A 24,159-nucleotide genomic window follows, 5' to 3' on the forward strand; every position below is an offset into this window, starting at 1 on the left:
GGGGAGGAAGCAGGAGCTCATTCTGCTGCACAGAGCTGGGCTCAAACCGCTGAAGTGTCGACCATTTCTGGCCAGCAACTTTCAGCATCATTAAGCCACTGCGCCACTGCATGCTACTACTTGCCAACCAGATCCATGTCCCTCCTGGCTGGTTGGGAGGTGACATGTGGGTGGGTCCAGGCGATGGTGAATTCATCCTTGAGGGAGGGAGTGTTTCCAGCGGCCTTTAAAGAGGTGCTCGTGCTTCCCCTCCTCAAGAAGCCATCACTGGACCCCACCATACTGGACAATTTTTGCCCAGTCTCCCACCTCCCTTTTTTAGGGAAGGTGGTTGAGAAGGTGGTGGTATTGCAGCTCCAGATGATCCTGGAGGAAATGGATTATCTGGATCCCTTCCAGTCAGGTTTCAGGCCTGGATTTGGGATGGAAACTGTATTGGTCTCAATCATGGATGATCTGTGGTGGGAGCAGGATGGAGTGCATCCATCCTTGCTCTTCTTGACCTCTCAGTGGCTTTCAGTACCACCAACCATGGTATCCTTTTGGGTTGACTTAGGGAGTTGGGAGTGGGCAGCACAGTTTTGTGCTGGTTTTCTTCCTTCCTTCATGGTCAGTCCCAATCGGTGTTGATTGGGAGTGGGAGATTCAGCCCACGGCCCCTCCATTGTGGGGTGCCGCAGGGTTCAGTACTCTCTCTCCTCCTTTTTAACATCTACATGAAACCACTGGATAAGATCATCTGCAACCATGGGATGAGGTATCATCAATATGCAGATGATACCCAGTTATACATCTCCATTCCAGGTGACTTGAGTGATGCCGTGAACACCCTTTGACGGTGCCTGATGGCTGTGGGGGTCTGGATGGGGAACAACAGGCTTCAGCTGAACCCTGGTAAGATGGAGTGGCTGTGGATTGGAGGCCCCTCTGTATCCAAGAACTTACCATCTTTGGTTTTGGATGGGGTTGCACTGCCCCAAACAGACCCAATGCGTAATCTGGAGGTCTTCCTGGACTCGCAACTACTGCTTGAAGAGCAGGTGGCAGTCGTGGCCAGGAGGGCTTTTGCCCGCATTCGGGTGGTGTGCCAGTTACACCCCTTCTTGGATCAGGAGGCTCTCTGGTCAGTCACTTCTGCCGTGCTCATCTCTTGGTTAGACTATTGCAATGCGCTCTACATGGGGCTACCTTGAAGAGTATCTGGAAGGTACAGCTGGTTCAAAATGCAGCTGCGCGGATGATATTAGGTGCCCCTAGGATGGCACATTGTCAGGCCCAGCCCAAGAATGACAACGAGGCAGTCCAGTCCAGCATAGTTCCTTTATTAGCTTGCACCTAATAGACAGTATCTCACCAGACTAAATCTATGCTAAAGCAACTAGTGGCTATACCCTGTGAGACTCTAAGGAGGGGCCAGTCTCAGCTTCTTCATCTTCTCACGGTCATGCTGCGGGCTGAGGAAGCACTTGCTCTGTAACCTCTCCAGGAATGCTCTCCCTCCCTCCTGATAACCTTGATCCTCCATTCCAGTATCCTCCTTGCACATGCCTTCCATTACACACATGTACACCTTTGCTGCAGGAGCTGCATTGGGTGCCAGTTTGCTTCTGGGTCCAATTCAAGGTGTTAGTTATTACCTTTAAACCCCTACATGGCATGGGTCCAGGTTACCTGAGGGACCATCTCATCCCCATTACATCAACCCATCCCACCTGGTCAAGCAGAGAGGGCATGTTGCAGATCCCATCAGCGAGGGAATGTTGACTGGTGGGGCCCAGGAAGAGAGCCTTCTCTGCCGTTGCCCCTGCCCTTTGGAATATTTTCCCCCCAGAAGGGCAGCGGGCCCCTACCTTCCTGGCTTTCCAAAAAGGTTTAAAGACCTGGCTCTGTCAGCATGCGTGGGATGATATGGGCTTTACCCATCCTTGGAGGTGGTTAGCCCCCTGATGATGATCTCTGGAATTACTTGCCAATTTTCCATCTTCTTGGAACTTATTTATTTTTAGGATTGTTTTTATGTTGTATTTTAATGAATTTTTGTCTTTTGGTAAACTGCCCAGAGTCATTTCACGAGATGGGCAGTGACAAATTTGATAAATAAAATAAAATTAAAATAAATAAAACTCCCATATTTCAGTGGGAAAAGGCATCTCCTTTCAGTTTTGTGATTTTTCTTTTGAACCATTAAATTTAATGTTTCCCTGACCATGTAAGCCCAGTAGACTGTAAGATCTCAGTATTTTAAGCATATTGAAAGTTTTCATTGTATAAATTAAAAATTGCAATGAAATATAATTAGGCTGAGATATGTGTTTGGTCTTAATGCAGAGCAGCTGTCACAGTATTAACTAGCATTCAAAGTCTTATATAATTCTTTCTGAATTCCGGTTGGCTTTAACCACAAATGATGGTTGCTCTGTATTTGCATGTCATGCTTACTCAAAGAATGGACACTGGCCATGGATAAAGAGCTGTGCAGACAGGGTTGAAGAAGTCTCATGCATATTTACCATAATCAGCTACAGTGAGTTAAGGAGTTTAACAAGTATGCTCATGATCTGATTGACCATTCATGCTAATGCAGGATATATGGTTTGAGCAAGCCACAATGATTGCATTGATACAAATGCTCCAAATTCTAACTACAAAGTTTTTAACGAATGTGATCCAGAGGGGAAAAAAAAATAGGTGCCATAAATGGATGGGATGAAAATACAGAGCACAAAAAAGTGGTTAGGCTATTTGGAGACTTAAGAATGAATGAGAATGTTGATTGATGAACATCAGACATCTGTTTGTTTCAAATACATGATTTAAACACAAGTCTATTCATAAGTACACATGGAAAAAAATGAATAACAAATCATGCTTGATTTGATAGCTTATGATGAAATAGTGAGAGATTTAGTAAAGGACACAGAGGTGATTAGAGGTCCTGAATGTGGGAAAGACCATCTTTTGGTAATGTCAGGATTGGATCTTGGGAGAAAAAATAGGAAGAGAAGAGAAGAGAAGAGAAGAGAAGAGAAGAGAAGAGAAGAGAAGAGAAGAGAAGAGAAGAGAAGAGAAGAGAAGAGAAGAGAAGAGAAGAGAAGGGGATAGAATGATAGTTCTGCAGGAATCGAAAGCAGATGCCCAAATAGAAAAGTATCAGTGTCCCAACAAAACAAATGGAAAATGAATGAAGGGAAGTATGGTGGGAAGTTGCTTGGAACTGAATAAAAAGAATTACATTTTGGTGTACCACAGAAGTAAGTTATAGTAGAATGGTGAAGTGAAAGTGGCTGTGGGGAAAGAAAAGGTACATATAAGAGAATAGTGCAAAGAACAAGGATGGCAAAAATATACAGTATAATGTATAAAGAGAGAAAACAATAGTTGCAGTTAATGTGGTCAAAAAAAGCCAGGAACAGTTAAGACAGAAAAAAAAAATCAGAGAAAATACGCAGCAATGTTGATGAAAATAGAAAAGCTTCTAAAACTAAGTACCGTACAGTAAATGAAATGAGCTAAACTGGCAGCTGCCAGCAGAGTGGATGGAATTAAAAATGAAATAATGATTTGCAAAGAAACTAAAAAGTGATCAAATATTTGGGATAAAATAAAATGAGTGAATGCTGGTTATTTTTAGAGATTTGTATGGGAATGATAGTGCTTTATTAAAGAGTAGATGTTTTTTTCTTATCGCCCAAGGAAAAAACATATTAAAAGGAAGTAATAAATGCTCTGAGAATATTGGAAAATGGTAAGTTTGGTTATTACTATAGTACTATATAGTATTTATTAGTAAATCAGTGACTACTGATAATATATAAAGTAGCTTTTTTTCTCTTAGTTTGTTGCTTCTTTTTAATCCTTTTTTTCTTTTTTCTTTCCATTATTTTTTTCTTTAGGTTCAGGCATTGTTTCATTTAATTGTGAAGGTTTTTTTAGTGTATTTAGGTTTTTTAGTCAACATTTTGTATTTGTAAAAATAAAATTTAAAAAAATCAGATATTGGAGGCCATTATTTAATTTTGGTAGTAAGCAATTTTGATATACAGATAGCTCTTATTGATTATTTAGTCCACCCAGAGATAAATCAGATATTTTATACAGGTGCTTTGCTAATCTTTTCAGTTTAAGGTTTTAGTTTAGTTTAAAGGTGAACCAGATAATGGTGGCTGGGGATTTTAATTTAGTTTTAGGCTTTTCAAATGACCATACAAAAGCTTCTAGGAAAAAAATTGTAGATCTGGAGTGTCCTTGATGCTTATTATTTGCTTGCCATTTAATGAAAATTCTGATACAATGAAAGTATACCTTTTTTCAACTTTTTGTTGGACTGACTAATCTTAAAGCCCTTAGGGTCTCTGTCCCCAGTGTGCACACCAGCCACTGAAGGGAACAGAATGCATTTCAACAACCTTTGCATCGGTTTATTCATTCACAGTTCCAGTACAATTGTCCCTTTAGTAAAACTCTCAGTTCCAGTGTAAACTATCCCAGAGGCATCCACAGTCAATCACACAGCTTTCCCTGAGGGATAAGTAGTGAGATATTTGTCCTAATTGGGGTTACTAGGAATGTGTCATATTATCTTTCTGTTCTAGGGAAGCTGCATGCTAAAGATAGTACAGGAGAGGTGTCAAGCCCTGTGAGGAAACAAGAACCACTAGGAATTTTGGAAAGCTCTTTATTGCTAATAGGGTAATGTAACAGAATCTTGAAAGCCTACCAAAATAATTCTCTTGACAACTTATACCTAATGTAATTAAGGCAGAGTTACTGTGAGTCTCTTTCTCACACTTTCCTCTTCCCTGGACTCAAGAATCTCTTCTGTCGTAGCCTTGCTTCCTCCCTTAACTGTCTTGTTGCCTTCTCTGCATTCCTAAGGTCTATTAGACATTCTGTCACAAGAGGATAAGTGCAGAAATAACAGATGGGACAGTATTTTTTAATCTCGCTCACCAGTCTTCATCCATTCATACCCTCTCTCCATGTAGAGTTTCTGCAACCATGGTGCTTGGATGATAGGCTGCCTGACCACTTCTACCTATGAATCATTACATTGTAAAGTTGGGACAAACAAGCCATCACTGATATCTGAACAGAACTGCAGTGGATCCTCTGGTGTAAAGCACATCCTTCTCTTGTGCCGCCTCCCCGTCTCCCTGCCTAGCGTACAGAGTTTATTATTTGTGCTGGAATCCTCATATCTAGAATTTGTCCACAGTTTCTGGGTTTCCCCTTATAAGAAGTGTGGTCATAACTTGGAAAGGAATTATAAGGAGATGTTGAATAATTATATGAGAAACCATACATCAGAACCATATAATGCTTTCAGGCCTGCTAAGCTGGAACCTGATCATTTGTACGCTTCCAAAATGGATTATTCATTATGGTGTATAGTGAATGGGTAGGCAACTCCCCACCCCCACGTTCACTCTTGCAGCCTTCCTGCCAGCCCCTCATGCCAAAAAGTGAACTGCTGGCTCAGACATTCAAGTACACATCTTCTCTATCTCAAGCAGAAGCACATGGATTTTGGCAAGCATGCAAGAAATAGATTCTCCCAAAGCCCTCCCTTTTGGTTAGAGGGGAAAATGATTTGTCTTTTTAAAAATCAAGCCAAAGTTGCTAGGTGAGAGGCTGGAAACCAGTGGGATTTATTGTCTCCCCTTGGCTTCTGATATAAGCTGGAATTTTCAGGAAGAATATTTTGCTAGGTAATTAAATTGGCATGGGGATAACATCTGTTCCTAGGGTTGTCTGTTCTTTACAGAAATAAGAAAATATTAGCTAAGAACACTAATTTCTATGTTAGTTAATGCTTTATTGTCTTTGGTGATTATTGTCTCCCTACAAAACCAATCCTTGCATGTTTTATACAGATTGGCATTACTTTACCTCTAAATTAGGAGCTGACTGGCACCTTCCTGCGGTTTGTCAGAATTTTATTATTTCCTGTATAGTTTCCATTAGAGGTTCTTTAAAGATGTCTGTGATTTTAGCAGCTCTATATTTTTATCTTTTGCATTATTGAATGTCTTGCATGAGACTACTCAAAATTAAAGAGGAATGTTTACCTTTTTTCTTTCTTTTTTTAAAATAAAATTGAGTCTGTAATGAGTATTTTTCATAGCAGTGGGGGCTGATTTCCCTAGCAACATTTTCAGTGCTATAATATAGGAGCACTGACACTATAGGCTTTGTTTTGTGTTTATCATATATTTTCTTCTTACTTGCCAGTAAGATATATCTACTAGCTTAAACACATGCTGGAGGTATAGGAATTCCCCTTGAAGATAGGTGGTGGTAACAATAATTACCAAACTGCTACACCAAGGCAGGAGATGAAGCTAAGGTATATATACCCAAAGGACCTCTGGAAGAGATGGTGAAATTACGAGCCTTTCATGCTTCATGCTCAGCCATGCTGTTAGAAAACATATTAAGCAGATTATTTGGAACAGTAATCAAGTTTTTTATACTTGATTTTTAATGGATTAATTTTTTATTATTTATGGGGTATTTTTAATAGTTGATGGGGTTTTTGATTTTAGCTGTGAGCCGCCCAGAGTCACCCATTGGGGGGAGATGGGCGGCATACAAATTTAATAATAAATAAATAAACAAACAAACATGGGGAAAATGGAAATTGTTGGCCTCTTGACTGCAACAACATAATGCAGGCAATCCCCAGGTTAAGAATGTCCAACTTATGGACAACTCATACTTACGAATGGGCTGCCTATTACTAAAAATGGCGGACAGTGTTCTCCTTCCTCAAGCTGATGAACTACTGAAGCCATGCAGTGTTTTCATGAACCACTGAAGCTGCGCATTTTCAATATACAGCCTGCTTTCAGCAGCTTTCAATGGTTCATGAAAACATTGCTGAGCTTCAGCAGTTCAGCGGCTTGAGGAAGGAGAACACTGTCGGCCTATTCTTTTTAGTAATAGGCAGCCTGTTTGTAAGTACGAGTTCCAACTTACATACAAATTCAAGTTAAAGATAGGAATGGAGCTCGTTTTTAACCTGGGGACTGCCTGTATAATATCTCTGCTCGAGGATTTCACAGTTAACAGCACATAATGACTCTATTTATAATAGTTGCTTGACTTGATAATTGTTCAGTTACAGGTTACAAATAAAAGGAAAAATCAGAATTAACAATCCTGAATTTTGTGCCTGATTCTCCTACTCAAAAATTATTAAAATAACAGTTAATAACGGCATTTACCGGTGCAGGTGTAAAAACAGTGAATGGTCAGTAGTGCCCTCCACCTGTAGAAATGAAAGCTGATAGGAAGATGCTAGAACATATTGTTAGAGGCAAAGTTGAATGAAGAGCTGAATTTAAAAAATGAATTAATGACCTCTTTCTCCTCTCTTATATTGCTAAGCAGAACAATGTGTACAACTCTGATTAGCAATTTTCAATTAATTCCAAACTGGGCATTTTTACAATTTTACTGTTGTTTTAAAAGGGAAATGTTCTCTTCAGGAACATTATCTTCAGATCTCAGCCTTTCAAATTATTTTTATCTATTTGAACGGGCAATTTGGCCACTGATTGCTGGGTCTAATTTCTTATGCTCTCCTAGTGGTGCTGTGCCCATCTTTGATACAATAATGCCGATCTGGAATGAAATTTCTTCCAGTTCATTCTAGCATGACTTCTTTTATTTGTCATGTTTGCAAATGAACCGATCATTCTAGCATGACATTATATTAAGTTGATTATCAGCTATGCACTGATGGGTTATGTTGGCTCAAACGTGTATGCTGTTCACTTTGACCGAACACTATATATCCTGCCATTTTTCTTCTCACAGAAATCCAGATATTGTTCTAACACTTACATATTAAATTTTTGGAACATATTATGAGTATAAATGAATGTCCCTTATTTCTTGGATTAAAATGTATCATTTTAGTCCTCCTGCTCAAATTATTACAAAAGGGATTATCTCCCCATTAGTTAAGAAGTATCATGGAACTTGTCAAGGATGTCCTTTACTGCTTCATATATTTAATTTGGGTTTGGAACCTTTGGCTTACAGAGATAGTGAAAGTGGCTGGAATGGAATGTGAGTTGTTATTGTATATTGAATACATTTTAGGTCTTATTGGTAATTATTAATGCTCTCAGTTTTTGTGGATGTTACACAACAATATGGCAAATTTTCTGGATATACAATAAATTGAAACAAATCTAATGTGTTGCCAATTGGTGATAAAGAATGTTACCAATTACCATTAATAATTTCATTGATGTATTTATTTATTTAATTTCTATAGCCACCATCTCAACCAAATGACAGCAAATTTTGTGGAAATGCAGCAAAAAAAAGTAGGTTTTGTTTATTGTCTAGAGTCGAATAATATTACCAGAAAAATATTTTAGTTAGTAAATGTCGGCATGGTAAACTGTAAAGCTATTTGAGACTGGGGGAAGGAAGCAGGGGAGGAATGCTAGTTAGGTGGGAAGATGTAATGCAACCAGATGTGAAAACTATAGAAGGAAGGGCTTCAAAGAGACTCATCTGAATTAAATCACTATGAGTCTGAGTGGAATTTACTCAGTTTTCAAGATTATGTTTTTACTCCAGGCTAGCATTATATATGCCTTCTGAAATCTCTGTGCTTTTTGAATCTTTGGTTTGCCAGCTATATGGGGTGTGACAGTAACATGATATTCATGGGTGGTTGAAAATGCCCATGAATTTTTTGGGGAGGACTAAATGTTATATAAATGAATTTCATGACTAGTATGTATTTTAAGAGGGATACCTATATAAATTCCACTTACATAAACCAATATGGTTTAAGTCAATTTTCATGGAATGCTCGGGCTATAAGATTCTTTCTTTCTAAATTGCAACTTCCATATGAAGGTGGATTTAATTTTACAGAATTTGAATTGTATTATTGGGCATACCTATTAATTTCTTGTTTCTTTTGGAATGATAATGCATTTGAATATTGTGCCATTATGGGCAGGACTAGAGATATATTATTTAGATCCTTTGAAATACTAGCAGGTATTGGGATCTAATTACAGTTGAAATTTAGATGTGCTCTCCCTAAGGCAGCAAGACATATTTAGATATTATTGGAAAGCAATTTAATTCTGACTTGTTTACATGAGAAATTGATTCTCTGGATATTTCTTATTTAAAGTTGGTAGATAAACTTTTTCTTTTATTTTGGAAAATTTGAGCTGAAAATGTGGTTAACACCTTAGATTAGCTTCTCGCTGATTGCATCTTTAAGACTTTTGAAAGGTTACAAACAGAATATAACATATGTAAATATTGAATGAGAATATATTTAATTAAAATATTTGTTATATTCCCATTCTGGGCTTGATGTATTTATGACCTCAGAAACTTCTACATGTTTGAGTATATTACGTAAACATTTTTTATAGGCTAAACCAGTGATTTAGTTACATCAACAGATGAAGAATCTACAGAGATAAAATATTGATAACTTGGAATTTGGAATAAATAATTGAAATATCCAGTTCTAACAAATCTATGGTATTTCATTTCTAAAAAAAATTATATATTTTTTATGATTTTAAGATGAAAATAATCCATTAAAATCTTTTTTTGGGTTCCTTGACGTCTTGGTAGATGTTTAAAAAGGGTTTGTAATCTACATTTTTAGGTTGGAGATGCAGTAAATTTAAAGGTATTTTAACACATATGATTTGCTTTCTATTCCATATTGATTGAATAATGTCAGTATCATTAATATGGATCTGTTAAAGTTGTCAATTAATTTTTAAGTTATATTCCTAAAATTTGGAATTTATCTCCGTATGAGGAACTTTGGATCTATTACACCTAGATTGTTGCAAAAAAAGATTTATTGTGTCTTTTTGGAAAGACACTTGTAAAAGAGACATCGATGATTGGCTTGACAAAATGTAGGCACTATTAGTATTTGAAGTGATTCTTTATCAACTTAATGGAAGAACAGGACAATATGATTCTGTAACATCAAAATTTAATTTGATGTTTAAAAAATTGGACTGCATTGTTTCTTATGTATATACAACTGTATGTACTTATTTATTTGCAATTTATTTATATTTTTTGTACTTTTAGTTTTGTTTTCTTTCTTGTATTAAATCAATTATATGAAATGTAAAGATTCCCTGGAAAAATGTTTAACAACATTTCTATTGAAACAATATGGCAGGTGATAGTAAGCAAAATCTGGAAAGTCTACTCTAATCTACTTTTTGCCAGGCAGGATATATGTAGATTTTTGTTGTTAAACAGGTAGAAGTATGTGATAAATGTGAGAAAGTAAGTTTATTGTACATTTTTTTGATTTAGAGAAGGCATGTGATAAAGTTTCAAAAATATGTGAATGAAGGAGTGTTTTGCTCAATAAAGAGTTTCAAGGTTGGCTGCTGAATGCAGTAAGAGTATGATGGAAATGAAGTATACATTAAAAAATAAATAAAAATCTTACAAAATGCCTAAGCATTGAGCAAAGAGTAAGACAAAGATGTGTGAAGTTCCCTTGACTGTTTTGTGTCTTGATGGGTGTATTTTTAAGGAATGCTTGTTGTGTCATTTAGAGGTTGGGGGGTGTAAATGCATGCGTATTTTTTAATAATACCAAATTGTTGGCTGAGACTCAGGTGTTTTGTAGCAAATGTTACTTACATTGTTTGATGCAGCAAGACGTATGTGTGTGAAAATTGATGTATCAAAGACCATTAATTTGAGATGAAGGAAAGGAAAAGACTGAGTAGGTTAAGGTTTTATAGAGTTGTTATAGCCTCAAAAAGAGAAATGTTTGAAGACCAAAACATATGAGATTATATAGGGAGATGGTAGAAGTGGAGACAAGTTTGAAAAAATAGAAAGGTGTGGTAAAGTATAGTGAGATATAGTGCATTTTAGATGTTCTAGAGTTCAACATGCCTCTAAAACAGTTTTTGTTCTGGAAATGTTAATCTTACATGCAAAGATTTTTTTTTTTTTAACCCTCAATGTTCAGTTCCTTTGATGTAATGCCATAACAGTTCTTGGATTCTCTAAAATTTCCTAACCCATTAAGAGAAGTGCTTTAACTTCCACTTAAATACTTAAAAAGAGAGTCATGCTTTTATTAAGTTATGAAATGGATTTTATTAAAGCTAAATTTTATACACCTTGTATAGGACAATATGGCTCTAAGTGAAATGTCAGCAATGCCATCATTGTAGACAATGCCAAATTCATTTTGAAGCAAGATCTCATCTTTCAAAAATCAAAAATTATTTTTTTTAATTAAAAAAACCTTTTTGGTGTATTTTATTAAAGCTGATCATTTCAGAGCTCTAGGAATGATACCTTAAACTAGGGGAATTGCCTTATGGTATTGTTAACTGCAGTTTCAACAATCTAGTTAAAGTCCTGATGCTAGATCCCAGAAAACAACATCTTGGAAAACAATATCCAAATGTTCAGCGGGACTTAAATTTAAACATTATATGTATATCAATTTTTCTCCACAAGGAGCAACAAAATTAGTCTTCTTAATTAAGTTTGATAGTATATTTCCCTCTTAGAAGCTTACTGGAAATACTAAGTCACCCCCTCCTTCATCAGAACATTTGTATACATTTACCCTTTTCATCTTTTCTTTCCTGTTTCTCTGTCCATGTTGTTCATACTTTCCATACTGTAATTTGTATTGCTGTTTTCTCCAACCTGGGTATCCTGTAGATGTGTGGAGTTCAACTCCCAGAATTCCCCTGGCAGCATGGACATTGCTGGCATTAGAAGGAGCTGTAGTCTGTGTATCTGGAGGTGGTCCAAATTGAGGAAGGCTGTTGTAGGGTGGCTAAGCATCTATCACAAAGGGAAAGCAAGCTTCAGTCCTGCCTAATGTTTCAATGGCACAAATCCCAAAGAAAGTAGAGTGAGGTAGATTTGTGAAAAATGTTTACATTTCTCATGTATTGGTTCCATTTTATGTACCAGTTTTACATTGTATGTTGGAGAGTTTGTGTGATTGTGTTGTGCAGGCCTGGGTGATTGCAAGTGGTGAGCTTAATAGCTGAAGGAAATGGAAAGGGGGAATGGGGATGGAAAGGAGGATAGCATTAATGATGGCAGACAGAAGAATGATGTGAGAGCCATTCCAAGGAAGAAAGATTGAAAGTTTAGTGCCAATCTCTACTTCAGGCTGTCTAGTCTCATCCCATGAGCCAGTTACTTGGTTTGCTGAGTGTTGTGGGCTGGGACTGATGTCTTGAATGGATTTATTACAGACAGATCTTTCTGTATTAAATCCAAACTTGTTTGTGGGTGCCTTCAACTCAGCGTTGACTCCTGGTACTGTCTGGACAGGTCCCTGCAAAATTCAGCCTTGGCCAAGATGTACAGTGGGGAAAAAAAGTATTTAGTCAGCCACCAATTGTGCAGGTTCTCCCACTTAAAAAGATGAGAGAGGCCTGTAATTTTCATCATAGGTATACCTCAACTATGAGAGACAAAATGGGGAAAAAAATCCAGAAAATCACATTGTCTGATTTTTAAAGAATTTATTTGCAACTCATGGTGGAAAATAAGTATTTGGTCAATATCAAAAGTTCATCTCAATACTTTGTTATATATCCTTTGTTGGCAATGACAGAGATCAAACGTTTTCTGTAAGTCTTCACAAGGTTTTCACACACTGTTGCTGGTATTTTGGCCCATTCCTCCATGCAGATCTCCTCTAGAGCAGTGATGTTTTGGGGCTGTCACTGGGCAACACGGACTTTCAACTCCCTCCAAAGGTTTTCCATGGGGTTGAGATCTGGAGACTGGCTAGGCCACTCCAGGACCTTGAAATGCTTCTTACGAAGCCACTCCTTCGTTGCCAGGCGGTGTGTTTGAGATCATTGTCATGCTGAAAGACCCAGCCACGTTTCATCTTCAATGCCCTTGCTGATGGAAGGAGGTGTTCACTCAAAATCTCACGCTACATGGCCCCATTCATTCTTTCCTTTACACGGATCAGTCATCCTGGTCCCTTTGCAGAAAAAGAGCCCCAAAGCATGATGTTTCCACCCCCATGCTTCACAGTAGGTATGGTGTTCTTTGGATGCAACTCAGCATTCTCTCTCCTCCAAACACGACGAGTTGAGTTTAGACCAAAACGTTCTACTTTGGTTTCATCTGACCATATGACATTCTCCCAATCCTCTTCTGGATCATCCAAATGCTCTCTAGCAAACTTCAGACGGGCCCAGACATGTACTGGCTTAAGCAGGGGGACACGTCTGGCACTGCAGGATTTGAGTCCCTGGCAGTGTAGTGTGTTACTGATGGTAGCCTTTGTTACTTTGGTCCCAGCTCTCTGCAGGTCATTCACTAGGTCCCCCCATGTGGTTCTGGGATTTTTGCTCACCATTCTTGTGATCATTTTGACCCCACGGGGTGAGATCTTGCATGGAGCCCCAGATCGAGGGAGATTATCAGTGGTCTTGTATCTCTTCCATTTTCTAATTATTGCTCCCACAGTTGATTTCTTCACACCAAGCTGCTTGCCTATTGCAGATTCAGTCTTCCCAGCCTGGTGCAGGTCTACAATTTTGTTTCTGGTGTCGTTCAACAGCTCTTTGGTCTTGGCCAAAGTGGAGTTTGGAGTGTGACTGTTTGAGATTGTGGACAGGTTTCTTTTATATTGATAACAAGGTCAAACAGGTGCCATTACTACAGGTAACGAGTGGAGGACAGAGGAGCCTCTTAAAGAAGTAGTTACAGGTCTGTGAGAGCCGGACATCTTGCTTGTTTGTAAGTGACCAAATACTTATTTTCCACCATGATTTGCAAATAAATTCTTTAAAAATCAGACAATGTGATTTTCTGGATTTTTCCCCCCATTTTGTCTCTCATAGTTGAGGTATACCTATGATGAAAATTACAGGCCTCTCTCATCTTTTTAAGTGGGAGAACTTGCACAATTGGTGGCTGACTAAATACTTTTTTGCCCCACTGTAATTTGGGATGAGAGAGCAGGTTTTGTGCTTGTCAGTTGAAATCTGGCTAGACAAGGAATGGGGAGTCTCCCTTACTGAGATCTGTTTGCCTAGGTTTGAGTAGTGCGTCAAGTTCAATCCCAAGATGGGGAAAATGATATTCAATTGTATCATGGAAGACACCGGCAATTGCAAGGAGCACTACTCCATAGGCATGATGGTGTATTTATGAGGTTTTGGTATGATTTTTTCTTGGAAAAAATAAAGAACAAACCTTCAAAAGGAGCAAATCTGAAAGAAGTTCACAAGGATAAAAAATTGTAATTGTTTATGTTTATAACTTTGCTTTACAAAGGAAAATTCAAGGGCAAGAAAAACTTTGCAAAAATGCATATGCTAAGAATAATATCTAAAATCAAACAGTATATATAAATTTATTTTAAAAAGACAATTCAATGTCCATATTTTTCCCTTGAATGTGGAAGACTGTGCCTTAAGTGGTACCATTAGTACAGTAAAAGTTAAATGACTAAAATAAAGGACAAAAGTTAGTTTTTGAAAAATAAATCTAAAGGAGTTTTCTGAAATAAAGGACTGTCCTTTATAATAAAGGATGTATGGTCACTGTAGGTTAGGGCAGAGGAACAAGCTGTCCTTTCAGCTGTGTAGTAGCTCTCTCTCCTAAGATATTCAATCTCATTTCAGGAATGGCTGTGGATTCACTGATTGCTTGATCTAGGTGATTGTAGTTTCCCCTCTCTGTGATCAAATAGAACTTGAGAATTCATGGCTGGCATGAGAATCATTACCTTGTCCCAGGTCATCACAGACTTGACAAGCCACACATTAGATCTGAATTTCATCTTGGAGCAGATGAGATGTGATTTGATGCTAAGGAACATTTCCATCAAGCTCTTATTATGGCAGATCACTTTCTTGTGATTCTGGGGTTAACCAGAGCAGTTTCTGGGCAGCTCCTTGGTTTTCTTAGGAGTTCTGGGAATTGATGTAGATAAAGGGATTCCTGGAATGACACTGACAGAAGATGAAGAATGAGGACAGTCAGATATGGATATGAACTCATGTTCAAGCCTACTCTGTGGTGATAAGGACAGTGAAGCAAACTATTCTTCTGTCTTTACTGCATCTGTGGGATGTCAGCCAGCTGTACTGTTTAAGGTGATTTCCCTTCTTGGAAGTCCTGGAGTGGAAAATCCAATTCAGTGCAAATTGTGATTGTTTGGGTAGTTATTTCATAGAAAAAATAGCTTGCATGTTCTCTGACTTGGAAACCAGGTAGAAGGATCCAATGAGAACTGAGAGGCAGCACCATGCAATGTTACCTGGAATGTTTTGGAGCCTGTGGAATCTGAGGAAGTCCTCTGTGATCTTAGCTTCACCACTTGCACACTTGACACCTAGTCTTCCTGTGGGAGAGGGCAGGGAGGTGAATTCAGGCAATAATCAGTGCCTCCTTGTGGGAGGGAGAAATGCCAGCAGCCTTGAAAGAGACATCCTTCTCAAGTGGTCTACCCAGGGTCTACTTTAGATAACTATCACCATACAACCAATCTTCCCTTTGTAGGGAAAGTTGTGGAGAAAGTAGTGGGGTGACAATTACAGTGGTACCTCGGGATACGAACTTAATCCGTTCCGTGACTCTGGGCATATCCCGAGTTGGTCGTAACCTGATGCAAATTTCCCCATAGGGTTCAATGTAAATCCGGCTAATCCGTTCTGACCTCCGAATTTGGTTGCACCCTGAAGCAAATTTTCCCATAAGGTTCAATGTAATTACCGTTAATCCGTTCTGGCGTCCGCGGACCACACGTCAGGGGCGGGAAAACGGCCGGGCGCCGCGCGGCGGGGCGGGAAAATGGCCGGGCGCCACGTGGCGGGAAAACGGCTGGGCGCCACGCGGCAGGGCAGGAAAATGGCCAGGCACCACGCGGCGGGGCGGAAAAATGGCCGCGGACCATGTGTCGGGCGGAAAAATGGCCGCGGACCACGTGTCAGGGGTGGAAAAATGGCCACGGACCACGTGTCAGGGCGGAAAAATGACCGTACCCCGAGGTGGAGTTCGCACATCGAGGAAAATTTTTGCGGCCGGAGCTGGTCGTAACCCGAAAAGTTCGTTAGTAGAGGCGTTCGTATCCCGAGGTACCACTGTATAGAGAATCCTGGAAGCAGTGGATTATCTGGACCATGGGAGTCAGGATCCAAGCATAGATATCAGACTATAATCACCCTGGTCACCTTCATGGACAACTTGCAGTAGGTCCTGAACTGAGGAAGATTTTTCTTGGTTGAGGTTCAAAAGATTCTGTTTAAGTTTGTGAAAACAAAGAACTGCTCTTTATTTTGGTGCAAGTTTGGCTTGATAGACTGGTTATATTAAGAATTATATGTGGATTTCTTTCTCTGGTGCTGCTTTGACACCCACCTGCACACACTTCCCTTTTAAATGGACACATTTTGCATACATGTAAATACACAAAAAATGGCAAAATTGCACAGCTGTTTTTCACTTCTTTCACCCAGTAGCAGGAGACAAGAAAAAAATCAAATCATCTGGGTCAGCTGTTTCTCAGCCACGTTAAGATAGCTGTTTCTCAGTGATGATTGGCTTGGAAGGGAACCCTTAGTTCAGAAAACAGGTACAATTTGCTCTGTGGCTTGGAAACACCTAGAGTTTTTAGTGGCTTATGGAAAAAATGCCATCCAGAGATAGCCCAGATATTGTTGCTTCTCTCAGGTGAAGAATTGTTTTATTCATCTTTTTGGTTAGTGTTTTTTAAGCTCCTCCAAATCTAAACTTTTCCTTTTTAACCTTTCGCTGCTGGCATAAGGTGGTAGCTACCACCCCATCAGCAGTAACACAAACATTTGATTGCCTGTTACTGAAGGGAATTTAAAATAAGCTTATTTTTAATAAGCTTGTCACAGGCTGTTTTGAAAGCATATTTAGGATATGTTTACCAAGAATCAATAGGGAACTATTTTTTAATATATTTTTGGTAAAAAAAATTAATAGCTAATTATACAAAAAGATCAACAGCTCTCAAAACACTTTATTTATTTATTTATTTATTTATTTATTTATTTATTTATTTATTTATAAACTTGTATACCGCCCATCTCCCCCAATGGGTGACTCTGGGTGGCTCACAATAAAAATCAAAAACACATAAACAATTAAAATGCCCCATAAATAATTAAAATTAATTAATCCATTAAAAATCAACTGTAAAAACAAACTCTATACATAAATACTAAAAACATTCAAGATGACGGGGGGCAAAGTCAGTTACCCCACAAGCTACCTCCACTGGTGTGAGCCCCCATCCAGCGCCCAGACCTTCTGGCAAAGCCAGGATTTCACCCCTTTCCTGAAGACCATGAGAGTGGGGGCACACCGCACCTCGGGAGGTAGGTTGTTCCACACAGCGGGGGTCACCGCAGAGAAGGACCTCTTCCTAGATCCCACCAGTCAAAATTTCTTGACTGGTGGGGTCTGCAACATGCCCCTTCTGCCAGACCGAGTACTTTTCCCCCTATGGAGCCCTTGAAAATTTCAAGATGTCACAGCAGGCCTCTCTCTTTTTTTTTTTAACTTACACATCAAAGCATATAAGACGCTAGTTTTTTAGCTTTGGAATCATTGTCAAACTCAGTGCCATATTTTGAAAACTGTATGCCACAGAGCAAGCATCTGGAAAGGGACCTTTAAGCAGCAACATTTTAGAAATAAAGTAATAGATTGTATCAGCAATGTACTTTGAAAATCAAGGACTCTTGTGGGATGTACAGTAATCTGGCCCTATTCAAAATGGCTCTGATCACTGTCATTTGAAAAAATTAATCCAAGACAGGGGGATTGATTGATTGATTGATAGATAGATAGATAGATAGATAGATAGATAGATAGATAGATAGATAGATAGATAGATAGATAGATAGATAGATAGATAAAGCTTCCATGGACCATTTAAGGGCTCACAGTTTATATTGTTTGCATTTGTAATAATACCATATGTCTTCTTTTCTTCCTTCTTTCTTTTCATTTATTAATCACTTATATTTAAACCAACGTTTAATGTAATGCATTTAATATCCTTACAACTTAATGGTCATGATGGGTGAATATCATTTCCTTGATCAAAAGCAAGTTTGTCTGAATTCAATAATGCAGGGGGGAAAGTGCTGTTGCATTAAGGCCCTGTTTGTTAGTTTCCTATCAGCATCTGGATAGCCACTGTGGGAATAGAAGCCACAGTAAGTTAGTCTTTGGGCCAATTCAGTAGAGCTCTCCTTAAGCCCATATGTTTGTAAAAATAATAGATATACCCGAACTTTTCACACTATGAACTTTGTTGACAGATTTGTTGCCATTTACTTTGCAAGAAGATATTGCTAGACATAAACACTTCCTTTTTTTTTTTATGCTTCTGTAGGGGAAAATGCAGTGTTGCACTTCTGAATGAGACGGAGTCTGTATTGTCGTATCTCGCTAAAGAGGTATATAATGGGTTCACCTATCAATATCTTTTTATTTACATGTTATTGAGTATTTCATTTGTAACAGATTGCTATAAAATCAAACCGTAATTTTGTTTAATAGTGTATTGCTGTTATGAAGGTGAAATGGCTTGGTATTTTGTTTTATTGTTTTGTGGTGTGGTAATTCAACATCCTGAATTATTGATGCTTTATTGAAATAATACTGAAGTCATTCATTTGATTTTCAGCCAGTAATTTGCAGCTCAGAATGCAAAATGCTGACTCTCTTAAACGAATACTTTTGTCTGTTTCTGTTGCCATTTATTAACAGTAGGGTTACATTTAAATATGAAAGAGCTCTGGATGGACAAAGAGGGAACATTGATGTTAAGAGCAGGAATTTTTCCTTTTCAACGTTCTAAAAAAGAACAAGATGAGAATGTATGCCTGATCCTTATGACCATAACAAACTAGTAATCTCAGTATTACACCAGAAAGATTGTTTACTAAACCTGTTGCAAATATTTCTTTTAATTATTATTACCAAAGCATTTAAGTTCAGTCTAGTAGAGTTTAGGGATAATAAGCATTTATGGTACACACCTTTCAGCATCTACTCAGAAATTAGTATCTAGCTCTCTAAAGTTTGTTCCAAATTAGCTCTTTACACAAATTCTCATAGTAAAATTTGAAATGGCTTCTTGGAGTATGAAAGCCAAACTTACTATTGATACATTTGATATTTTGATTGTTGCAGATGTGTAGGAAGAGATGAGAATATGATTCAATAGAACTATTTTTGTTGTCCATAAGTATGAATACACTGCTGAGCACTGACCATCATTTTAGTGGAGGGGTTTGTATATAGGTAGCAACCCCTGAGGCTCTCCAGATTTGCTCAACTTCAGTGCCTAACAGCCTCAACAAAGTATATACCTCCCATACACAATTTACGTGCCCTATGGTGTATGAGGAAGTATACCTACCTTGTACCACTCCCCAATTTCTATACTGTCCCATTCAAAAAAACAAAGCTAGCAGATCGAGTTCTCTGCCTTTTAATTAATGGATTAGATTAAAGGACTATAATTCTATAGTCACTTTTGTGGGAGTGAGCCCCACTGTATTCAGTGCAGTTTCTTTCTGGGTAGGATATATATCACTGTATTGTTGCAGTAGTAAAAAATATTGCTAAAATAGTTTTACATAAAACTTGTTCTCTAAGTCGTTTATTTATTCCTTCAGCACTTAATAATTTAAAGAAAAAGGGAAAGTGGTTGATTCTAAACTATCTGAAATTTAGTACCACTTTGGATTGGATCAAGATACTGAGTTCATTCACACATTCTGCTAAATCTCAGTTATTTTTAGTAGAGCTATAAGAAGCCTCAAAAGAGGTGCTTCACAAAGCATGTTAGTGCAAATGAAGCCCCACCTTTTGAAGCATTAAAGCACCTGTGCCCTTTGCAAGCTCATCCAGATGCTTAAAGCTCTTCGTGCGAGCACATTTTGCAAAACACCTCTTTCAAATGCTTCATACACCCTCAGTACTTTAAATAGACTAATTGAACCTAATGGGAAAGGTAAGTCATAACTTAATAATTTAAATATTGCCAAAATGCTGTGTTCCTTAATGAGAATAATGTATGTTCAGGGCCTTTCTCTTTACTTATTCTTCCAGGAATTATATGTGGTTAGTAAAGCATAAAACAAAACAGGAAGCTACCCTGTACTAAGTCAGTCAATTGCTTTAGCTATTATGGTGTTCTCTGTATCCGGGAAATCAACCTGGTATTTCTAGATATAGCTGAAAACACTGGAAGCCATCAGGTTGCCTACTCCTGGTCTACTCTGATTTGCAACAGCTGTTCAGAGTTTCATCATAGAGACTTCCATAACTCAAGTTCAATATCCCAAGGATTATTTAAGAATTATTTTTAGAAAAACAAACTTTTTTTAGTGGAGGAGGTAGCAACCCCTGAGGCTCTCCAGATTTGCTCAACTTCACTGCCTAACAGCTTCAACAAGGTTATGTCTAACTTTGAAGCATCTGTACTCAGCACATCTAGAAGGAAGGCTGTAGATTTTCCTTGCTTAGTTTTATTTATTTTGAGATAACAGTACTTTTGTTCACTGTTCTCCTCCTAGGATACTTTCTTTTATTCTCTGGTATATGATCCATCATTGAAAACACTTCTGGCAGACAAAGGAGAAATCAGAGTTGGACCGAGGTATCAAGCAGATGTACCAGATATTCTTTCGGAAGGTAAGCATGCTAGATTTGTAATTTTTCAGTGCCGGCTTTTATTGTAATTGATGCAGTTTTGTATTTTCCAATTTGTAAGTAATCTGGATATGTGGATCTCAGTGATTTTTTTGTTATCTGTCAGTGGAAGCAAGTTGTTAAATGTCTTTTAAACGGTTTAAACACCCAGTTTCTGAATATTCAGATTTAAAAATTGATTTTAAAAAACACTATTCTTATCATATCCCTTTTCCTTTTTTTTTCTTTGCGTGTTGGGTTGTTTGGTTTTCTCTTGTTCTTTTTAATCTTTTATTTACTCTTTTGTATAATAAAGCCATAAAATAAACCCCAAAAAGTATGTTATAAGGAGCTAGTACTTTGACTGACGGCTTAGCTTACCAGTACAAGGGTGTCTCTGTCTTTATTTATTTATTTATTGAATGTATAGCCTGCCTTTCATTCAGGAGCCAAAGTGCATACATAGCATTCCTTCCTCCATTACTCCCCCCAACAACCACCCTTTGAGATAGGTTGAGCCAAGAGACTGCAGCTGGCCTAAAATCATCCAGCGGGACTTCCGTGGCTGAGACTGAAGGAAGCCTGGGCCTCCATGCTTCTCATCCCGTACCTTAGGACTCTTGCAAAGCCATTCAGTCTGTGGCTAGTTGGATGGATGGCATAGCAGCAGCAGTACCCTTATTTATTTCGTTTTTTAATATCACTTAGTAGTCTCACAGGAATTTAAAATAAAATCATGAAATAGTTGATAAAATATTAAAATAGAAATTACAGTTAAACATTTTAAATATAATTTTTATTGAAAATTTTTAACAGGATAAAAGCAATACAAACATTAGTAAAGAAGCAAAGAAAATAAAGAAGAATAGTGAATAAGAAAGTAGAAAAAGAAAGGAATAGAAAAGGAAAGAAGGAAAGGTAAAAGAAAGAAAGAAAAGATTATAAAGAAGCAGCTTCCTATCTTTTTGACAGCAGTTATAAATGCATTTATATTTTACCCTCTCTCTCTAAAGTTATATCATAATTTCCTTTTTCCATAAGCTACCCTTTCTAATAATCAGACCCATAAGTGACAAGTTCATTTTTTTTCTTTTTTCAACAAACAGTCCATAAGGGGTTTCTAGTCACTAATGCAATAGTTGATCTTTTTCTAAGTAAACAAGTTAGTTTTGCCATCTCTGCTAGTTCCATCATCTTCACCAACCATTCCTGCATTGTGGGTATATCAGAGTCTTTCCATTTTTGTGCATATAGTAGTCTTGCAGCAGTGATCATATATAAAGACAGTCTTCCATGGCTCTTTTGTAGTTGTCTTTCCATTAATCCCAACAAGAAAAGTTCCGGTTTCAGTTGAATCTTAGTTTTTAAAATTCTTTGTATCAGTGTATGTCTTTGAACCCAAAATTGTCTGGCTTTTTTACAAGTCCACCAGGCATGATAAAATGACCCTTCATGTTACCCACATTTCCAACATAAATTTGAAGTACCCTTATACATTCTGTCTAATTTCTCTGGAGTCATATACCAATGGTACATCATTTTAGAGAAATTCTCTTTTAAGGTATAATGTAAATTTCAATCCTTTCAACCACATGTTTTTCCCCTGTTCCAACAATATGTTATACCCAAAATTTTTAGCCCATTTTATCATACATTCTTTCACTTGTTCATCCTCCATTTCAAATTTCAGCAAGAGTTTATACATTTTGGCAATTACATGTTCATCATTTGTACATAATTCAACTTCCAATTCTGTCTTTTTTGCTTTATTCCAAATGTCCTGTTATCTACCTTGATTTTTTCTATTACAATTAAACATTAAAATTAAGTTTAAACCATCAATAATTAAAAGCCAATTCTAAAAATGTCTTTCTAAGGCTTTTTAAAATGCCAAGAAGGAGGTCAGTTTCCTCAATTCAATGGCTAGTGCATTTTAGAGGCCAAGTCTGGCTGCAGAGAAGGCTTAGTTCTGAATTGCCGCTAGATGCACTTACAGCAACTGAAAGTGAATCTTGATAACAAGGAGGATCATATAAAACCCAGCTATACATCTCCACCCTTGGCTGGGCAGGTGATGCTGTTGTAGTGCTGATCGAGTGCCTGGAGGCTGTGAGCTCTGGATGGGGAGGAACTGGCTTTGACTCAACCCTGGCAAGGCGGAGTGGCTTTGAAGTTTTAGCCCCGCAGAATCTGATGATATGTCATTTTTTACTCTGGATAGGGTTGTACTTCCCCAGACTGAGCTGGTGCACAATTTGGGGGTCTTCCTGGACTTGTGGTTCCTGCTCAATGAGCAGGTGGCAGCTATAGCTGGGGGGGGGGGCGGGCTTTGCATAGATTTGTCTTGTGCACCAGTTGTGCCCTTTCCTGGACTGGGGGGTCTTGCTCATAGTCATTCATGCCTTAGTCACTTCCTGTTTGGATTACTGCAATGCACTTTATATGAAGCTGCCCACTCAGAAGCTACAACTGTTCCAGAATGTAGTGATGCACGCAGTGCTGGGCACTTCTAGGTTCACTCATGTTATACGTCTGTTGCACGAGCGGTACTGGCTCCCAGTGCAATTCAAGGCTCTGATTATCTCCTTTAAAGCCCTATGTGGCACAGGACCAGGTTATTTGTGGGACTGCATCTCCCTGAGAGTATCTGCCCATTCTACCAGATCAGATAGCGTAGGCACACTCCAGGTCCCTTCCATGAAATGTTGCCATCAAGTGGGACCTCAGAAGTATGCCTTTTCCATGGCTGCCCCTACCTTATGGAACACCTTCCCCCAGTTAACCAGCAGGTTGTCAGGTTCGGTCAGCACGGGGCTTCAGGGAAGCTCGCAGCCAGACCACACGGAATCCACCGGCGGTAGCTAGCGGGGAAAAGAGGAACTGAAAGCGCCGCTAGTTAACGAGCCACCTGCGCCCAGCCAAACAGGAAAACCGCAGCGGAAGCTTTTAACTATAAACTGATAACGGCGCGAGCCAACAATGAACGGGGCCGCAGGCAGCGAAACAAGATCTCAACGCAGCACAGAACCCTCGGGCTTGCACGTAACGGGGAGGGACCAACCCAGCCGGAGGGGAACTGGCAATCAAGGACAATGGACCCTGACCGAACCTGCCATCATGGACAATCAAGGGGGATTATTGGGGGGCCGATAATCCGCAGCAGCAACGTGATTGCGAGGCGGGAAAAAAGCGCGGGAAGGGGGGAATATAACAAGTAATGCAATTGTACCAAGCCAGTCCTGGCTTTGCTTGTGACTACTACGTTACGCATGAGTAAACCTTCTTTGTGAACCACACGTGTCACGAGAGTTTCTCTGTCGAACGGGGCAAACCTCACACAGGTTCCCACCCTTTTAACCTTCCAGAAGGCCATCACCTGGCTTTTTACCCAGACGCTGAGATAGAGGAGGGTGTTTTGGGTTGGTTGTTGGG

The 24,159-nt window shown here is 38.7% G+C and overlaps 1 protein-coding gene across 1 annotated transcript in view; it reads left to right on the plus strand.

Moving 5' to 3' along the window:
* MTA3 (metastasis associated 1 family member 3) overlaps positions 1-24,159 on the plus strand; it is a 172,895-nt gene that overhangs the window by 45,294 nt on the left and 103,442 nt on the right. Inside the window, exons 5-6 of the mRNA XM_088147497.1 lie at positions 18,419-18,482; positions 20,613-20,730. Of these exons, the coding sequence (XP_088003623.1) occupies positions 18,419-18,482; positions 20,613-20,730 (182 nt within the window). The remainder of the gene's footprint in view (positions 1-18,418; positions 18,483-20,612; positions 20,731-24,159) is intronic.

This window comes from Python bivittatus, unplaced genomic scaffold, assembly GCF_059951505.1.
Source record: "Python bivittatus isolate LINGU-HERP-01145 unplaced genomic scaffold, Pbiv_v1 ctg000020_np1212, whole genome shotgun sequence".
Classification (NCBI taxonomy): Eukaryota; Metazoa; Chordata; class Lepidosauria; order Squamata; family Pythonidae; genus Python; species Python bivittatus.